General features: G+C 35.9%; 2 protein-coding genes across 2 annotated transcripts in view; one reads left to right on the top strand and one right to left on the bottom strand.

The window, feature by feature from the left end:
• LOC107751935 (zinc finger protein 341-like) overlaps positions 1–2,967 on the bottom strand; it is an 18,500-nt gene extending 15,533 nt beyond the window's left edge. Inside the window, exons 1-2 of the mRNA XM_016567721.1 lie at positions 2,880–2,967; positions 1,355–1,462 (exon numbers count right to left, since the gene is read on the bottom strand). Of these exons, the coding sequence (XP_016423207.1) occupies positions 1,355–1,462; positions 2,880–2,928 (157 nt within the window). The 5' untranslated portion in view covers positions 2,929–2,967. The remainder of the gene's footprint in view (positions 1–1,354; positions 1,463–2,879) is intronic.
• A 1,224-nt stretch (positions 2,968–4,191) lies between these two features.
• Positions 4,192–7,477, top strand: part of LOC107751961 (transcription factor E2F1-like) — a 6,922-nt gene continuing 3,636 nt past the window's right edge. The window contains exons 1-5 of the mRNA XM_016567770.1: positions 4,192–4,860; positions 5,524–5,626; positions 6,202–6,421; positions 6,494–6,646; positions 6,864–6,978. Of these exons, the coding sequence (XP_016423256.1) occupies positions 4,618–4,860; positions 5,524–5,626; positions 6,202–6,421; positions 6,494–6,646; positions 6,864–6,978 (834 nt within the window). The 5' untranslated portion in view covers positions 4,192–4,617. The remainder of the gene's footprint in view (positions 4,861–5,523; positions 5,627–6,201; positions 6,422–6,493; positions 6,647–6,863; positions 6,979–7,477) is intronic.

The following is a 7,477-nucleotide window of genomic DNA, read 5'->3' as shown; positions in this document are numbered from 1 at the left end:
AATCACAAAGAGTACTTTCTTCATTTAAAAACATGAGATACAGTGAGAAGGGGAAACACGCCATAAAGTCTTGAAACATGTTTTTTAAAAGTTGAACTTGCATCAATTTTACATGGTTTTCTAAACATGCCGCTCTCTTGTGCGAGATGCGAGTGCAGCGGTGATAGATGTCCCTCTAGAAAATGCGATAAATATGCGTTCTGTGTGAACGGCTTGGTTTCGGTTTTGACGTAAACAACAATAAAAATGACTGATTGTTCTCTTTTTCTGCAATATTTTGAATGAACAACGTAGCAGCACCGCATCTAGTGGGTCGCATCTACTGGATAGGCTAACAAAAGCATTAAAATGCAACGACACTTACATCGTCATTGCATCTCGTGCGCCACTGATAAGGCTGCCTGACGCACACCTAAAATTCGAATGCAACGTTTTTGCATTCGAATGTGGATTTTTATTTTAAATTCGACGAATATTCGAAATTCAAAATTTTTTTGACAGCCCTACTAGGTAAGGTACACAAATCAGTGTTGTTATTGTTAACTAAAATTATTGATCATTTTAAGTAATTGGAATAAAGCTGAAATAAAATAAAATATAAATATTAGATGAAAAACTTAAAGTTAAAAAAATTGAAGTATTAAAATTACCAAAGAAATGAAGTAAAAATAAATTACAGCTAAATAAAAATAGTAAAAGAGCAGAAACTAATAAAAACTAAAAATTAAAATTAAAAAAACTAAAATTAAAATGAAAGCTTTTAAATGGCAGCTAACTGAAATAAATAAGTTGAAGTACTAAAATTACAACAAAAAAAAACACTAATAAAAATGACAAAAGCACATAACAAATTTACTAAAACTTAAACTAAAATTAAAATGAAAACTGAAAATATACACATTTTCTCAAAAAATACTATGTATATACATAACAGTGTTGTTAGTGTTAACAAAAAATAAAACTATTAATAATTATTTTAGATAACTGAAATAAAGCTGAAATTCAATAAAATATAAATTTTCGATGGAAAACCTAAAACACTTTAATTAGGATTCATGTCTTGGCAACTAAAACTGAAATAAAATAAGTTAAAGTTTAAATACTAAAAAGGCACAAACTGAAATAGAAATAAATTAAAGCTAAATAGAAATAAATAAAGACCTAATAAAAATGACAAAAGCACATGACAAACTTAAACTAAAATAAAATGAAAAGTGAAAGTAAAATCTCATTCGAAATATGAATATTATATAAATACTAAAATATACAAATGCACACTTTACCTTTAACAGGCAGATTATGCATTATGTTAAACTTGAATATTTAATCAGATAAATGCGTGAATGAGTCTCACCCATTGGCTGGATGGTTGTTCCTGAGACATTCTGTGTTCCCGGATCCAAAACACCCCCCTGACCGTCTAACAATGACTGGACATTGAGCACCGTCTGATTGTCCATGCCTTCAACGGGACAAATATGCATTAATCAATCAATATATATATTTTTTTATTAAACTTTATTTGAAAAGGGACCATGTACAATTTTAACATAAATGTTTCCATTTCATGCATTGTACCGAATTTAGCCAATGGCTAGTTTTCATCCGCGGTCCCTTGGCAGGTAATCATAATCACAGATATAGAACAAAATAACAAACATATACAATACAGTAATACTTATACACATCCCATCAGAGCCACAAAAAAAAAAAACAAATAAATATAGTAGATCTTACAGAGACTGTAGAGCGAAAATGCACAAAATCACGAAGTACAGAAGGGGCTAAACCATTAAAAATTTTATATACCATACACAAATTTGAGAAAAGTCTAAAATTATCAAAGCTCAAAAAATTGTATTTCTCCAAAACCCTACAGTGGTGATATTGGTTAGGCTTTTTATCTAGAGTTTTAAAGGTCTGTTTATAAAGAGATTTTAAATCTTAATCCATCAGTTATTTAACAAACCAACAAATCACTATCTGACAATTACACCAGTTACAATACTGTTAAGTGAGTGTATACATATACAGTAGTATTAATAATTATAATTACTCTCATCACTATTTGATCTGGATTGGTCAAACACAGCATTATGCAAATATTTTGTATATACCAAGCACTGGTTTCCTACATATCTGTGCTAGTTGTCTCTAACTCCCTTTCTTTGCACATATTATATATAATTATTTACACTCAAATCAATATTTCACACCAATATATTTATTTATTTAAGAACATATGTACGACTGTCTAATGAATATGATTTCCATATTCATGCACCATGATATTTATGTTATATACTGTAAGGTAATTCTAAGAATGCGATATAGCCTATATATATATATATATATATATATGACCATCTCTTTCGATCATAAATCCAAGTTTAGGGAAGGAAACATCTGTAAAACAAATATACCAACTTATATCAAATAACAATTACTATTTTTCATATTGAACATGGGATTGTTAGTGTATTATAGCACAATAATAATAATAAAACACATTTATTAGATGAATGCTGTTTAGCGGCTTTTCCAGTGATGTGTCTCTCTCCCTCCGCCATGATCCGCAGCACGAGGCTGTTATTCCAATCGCTCTTCCTCCCTCCTCTACATCAATCTCTTCTCAGGTACATTCAAGTGAATGAATCAAATTGACCGCAATCCTGCGCTAATATTATTTATATGTTTTTTAAAATGTATTTCTGTTACTATTCAGACACACTGACATTTACACGAACCGAAACAACTGTGTAAAATGTGTTTCTTTGGCCTGTACGTCTCGAGCGCGCATGCATTCGCACTGTAAACATAAAATACTATAGTACAGCTTGTAATTATGCTGGAGGATTTTAAATAAAGTGCATTAATACCTTCCAGAACCTCAAATATTGCCTGCGCCATCTTGTAGCTCCTGTGCATAACGCCAGCGGTGGGCGGGGTTTATTACAATCATTTACATTGAACAGAAAGTTTGTTATTATTAATTTATTTAACTAGTTATTTTTATGACATCGGCATCTCACATATGGTTTTATATATGCATTCAAATCCGTGCAGTAATTAGTATTTTTTATATAAATATGTATTTTTTGCATTGATATGAAACATACCGTGTGACTAATATGTCGATTTTTTATACATAAAGCAATTTTGCATTTGCTGTAAAATTAAAGCTTTAATAAACGTGTAATGAGATAAAATACAGAATAGATTAATATAGATTTAATTAGTCTAAATTGTGTCATAAACAACAGGATATAGAGATATATTTTTTTGCATAGAAAGCGATAATTATTTTTTGAATTTATATGAAATTAAAGATGATGGTCGCATAGGTTAGAAGAATTCACAACAAAATAATGTCAATTTAGATTTCATTCAACAACTTTTCTAGACGATTAGACAAAAGCTTACAGAGGTTCTTTATTTCTATACATACAAATAATGACATGTCCAACTGATCGAACAAACTCTTCATCCGTTACCATTATTCATTAAAAAACTTAAATAAATCCAAAGACGTGCGACGTTCAGACAACTCTTATCTTTATATTTGAAAAACGCGAAAAGAAAGAAAACGGGTCGTCTTTGAGTGACAGCTGCTTCAGCCAACCAGCGGCCTGGGAACTCTGACGCGTAGCGCGAAGGACGCGGGTTATCAGCCAATCAGCGCGCGGCACGCTGGCACGTGTCAGTTTCGCGGCAAAAAAGATTTGGCGCGTAAACCTTTGAGCAGGTTCCGATCAGCTGGAACAAAAAAACACACAACAACAACAGAAGCGATTCCTGGCGCGTCGCTCGCGGGGACAGTCGGACCGCACCTCTCTCCTGTTTCAATGGATTTATGCGTTAAATGAGCGAGAATCTGGATGTTATTTGGAGTTAATGACAATACTTCCTGGATGGAGTCATCAAAAAGGACAAAAGCGAAGGATATTTTGGATTAAAGTGTCAGATGAGAACAGAAACCGGATTTGTGCTTTGTTCCGCATCCAGTTCGGGTTATATCTTTATATTTACTTTCTCTCCAGCCTGTTTACCAGTGTAATTACACGCTTCTAACGCGTTTACCAGTGCTCATGTAAAAACAAACTCTATTACTTACAAAATATCCCAACATCGTCAATAATTTGAGGATTATATTTAATCATTTCATGTTTTATGCACTTTAGAGGTTGAAATTGCATTGCTATTTGTTTATGATGATGTTTATTTATGATGAACTGTGTGTGTGTTATGCTTTTCAGCCATTTTCAAAGCACTTCCTTAAAAGAACTCTAAACTCATAATGCATGTGAAACATAGCTTAAACGTGTTTCTAAACAGCATGCGTGATCTTATTCTTAACTTTTATTAATGTAAAATGTTTTTTTGTTTTGCAAACTTAAGTTGACCTAAATTCTGGCCTTGTTGTGGTTTGGGAGTCTCACCCTTATGTTCAGTCAAGGCCTGTTTTTAACATGCTTTTGAATGTCAGAACGTGGCTTATCCAGCTCTACTCTGTCTCATGCATGGCATTTTGAAAAGCAACCTGTTTCCATGCATTGAAAGCCATAAGGATTGCAAATAAACCCAGAGACTAAGTGACCCCTGCTGTTTTAGCCCGATATGTCTGAGAGTTTTATATCGGGCCAGACCTCGGAGGACCTGCTGGTGGATTTTGAGTCTCTCTTGAACAGTGGCAGCATCGATCTCAGTGAAGATCATCAAATCGTCATCATCTCCACTCCTGGCACGGCCACGGCCAGCACTGCAGCCGGCAACATCTTGCTGTTTGCCACCCCTCATCACACCACCACTGCCACCACGACCCAGCCAGACCACCGGAGACCCACTTTGGGCCGCCCGCCGGTACGACTTCAGCCTCTTCGGACACCAGTGCATGTGTTTTATTCCATGCATGTGAACTTTAACCTTTATGGAATTTTCACCATTTGAAATTCCATTCCACAATGTGGCTTAATGGATCTGGGCTTGTAACCCAAATCCTGTAGGTTCAAAATCCATAAGGAGTGGTTCATGATCACCACTGTACTTGAGTAATGTAGGCTTAAGTTCACAACTCAGATTTCTCGATTACCACTAGATTATCGGCATGCAATTAGATGTTTGTTGAGGCAGCATTATTGTTTTATGACACGTGAATTATTTTAAAGTGGTCATATGATGCGATTTCAATTTTTCCTTTCTCTTGAGCTTTGTAAAAATCGACGCGTTTCAGAAAGGCGGGGCATAGAGGAGAAACAATAATGTACAGTATGTGGAAAATAATGTGTTTTTTGAACCTTAAACCGCATAAACACATTTCATTACACCAAATACACAGAATAATGTTCTTTTTAGCAGCATCATATGACCCCTTTAATTACGCTGCGATTTTATGTTATTGTAGTAAGGTTTTGTTTTATGATGCATGCATTGGTGTATTAATCTGACTAAATTTTTTTTTTTTTTAAGATGTTAATTGCTCTACAAGGTCATAACCCCTGCTTTCCTTTTGCTTTTTGATTTCAGGTGAAGAGGAAGTTGGATTTGGACAGCGATCATCAGTACATTTGCACATCCCGACCTGCTTCACATGGACCAGAACCTCCAGCCACACCTGCGCCTCCCAGAGGTATGTACATTTGTTAAAATAGTCAAGAAAAGCTGGAAATATCAATCAATGGCGAATATAAATAGTGTTCAAAAGTTTGGTGTTGCTAAGATTTTTTTTTTTTTTTTTAAAGAAGTCTTTTCTGCTCACCAAGTCTGCTTTTATTTGATCAAAAATGCTGTAAAATTGTGAAATATTATTAAAATTTAAAAGAACTCTTTTCTATATAAATACGTGTTACAGTGTAATTTATTGCTGTGATCAAAGCTGAATTTTCAGCATCATTACTCCAGTCTTCAGTGTCACATGGTCCTTCAGAAACCATTCTAATATGCTGATTTCAAGAAACATTTCTGATTGTTATCAATGTTGAATATCAGTAATTTTTTGGAAATGCTTATATTTTTGTGATTCTTTGATAAACGTAAAGTTCAAAAGAACAGCATTTATTTGAAATGAAGAGCTTTTGTAACATTCTAAATGCCTTTAGTGTCACTTTTGATTAATTTAATGCGTACTTTCTGAATGAAAGTATTAATTTCACTCCTCCACTGCAGCATAAATCAGTTTTCCACATGAAATCCACTCTATTTTAGTGCCGAAAGTGGCTACGGAGAAGTCCCGCTACGACACGTCTCTGAATCTGACCACCAAACGCTTCCTGGATCTCCTGGCTCAGTCTCCAGACGGCGTGGTCGACCTCAACTGGGCCTCTCAGGTGCTGGACGTCCAGAAACGGCGCATCTACGACATCACCAACGTCCTGGAGGGAATCCACCTGATCTCCAAGAAGTCCAAGAACAACATTCAGTGGCTGTGCGTTCATCGTATGCGTCATTGTTTTACTCATAAAGGGTGTGTGTAGTTGTTTATCTGTGGTGTGTTCAGGGGGAACCGTATCGACGGGGCGTCCGTGGCCAGGTTTCAGGCGCTGCAGAGAGAAGTTTCTGAGCTGACGGAGGCCGAGGAGAAACTCGACGAGCTCATTAACAAATGCAGCTTACAGCTACGGCTCCTCACTGAGGACACGCACAACAAGAAATATCCTTCATCTCAGTGTGTGCGAGTGAATAGCGGAGAGTGTAATCTTCTCAAAATGTCCTTTAGCTCTTTTTTTACTCTTTCTTCATGGTTTAGGTGTAGATTTGAGTGGTTTGTAGCTGAAATTATTTCTAAAACCAGAAAACTAGGATCTGAGCAGCTCGAGTAGACTAAGATGTTGAATTTGTGGATATTGTGATCTTTAACGGAAAGTCACGCTGGGATACGTTAGATGTCTGGACCTGCGTAACACTGTGAACCCGCCGGATCAGATCATCATGGTGATTCGAGCTCCGCCGGAGACGCAGATGCAGGTGTCTGAACCCACTGAGGTGAGAAAACACACACTTATGCAGATGCAGGTGTCTGAACCCACTGAGGTGAGAAAACACACACTTATTTATTCTTATTTATCTGTATTTTTATTAGGGCTGTCAGTTTAACGCGTTAATTAATTAGTTATGAAAAATAACGCGATTAAAATATTTTAATATTTTAGAGGTCTGCTACCCGACCCAAGCCCGACGGGTTTCGGGTCGGGTTCGGGTTAATGTTTAATGAATAGCTTCGGGTTCGGGTCGGGCTCGGGTTTATATCTAAACTAAAACTATATGCAGTAGGCTACGCTGCTTTCATAGATGCACGCACACACATTATTGCACACGACAACACAGCACGGAAACTTTTATTAGTAAAATAGCTTCGACAGGCTACTGACTCGCAACGTTATACTGTATTTTTCTGCAATGAGGCGCTGTTTTTGAAGGAACTAAGCCTCATTGCTTGTAGAGAGAGACGCGCAGACGCAGGTTCACACACGCAACTTTCATC

This window comes from Sinocyclocheilus rhinocerous, unplaced genomic scaffold, assembly GCF_001515625.1.
Source record: "Sinocyclocheilus rhinocerous isolate Xijiao unplaced genomic scaffold, SAMN03320098_v1.1 scaffold1363, whole genome shotgun sequence".
Lineage (NCBI taxonomy): Eukaryota > Metazoa > Chordata > Actinopteri > Cypriniformes > Cyprinidae > Sinocyclocheilus > Sinocyclocheilus rhinocerous.
This window is presented reverse-complemented; position numbering and strand designations above follow the sequence as displayed.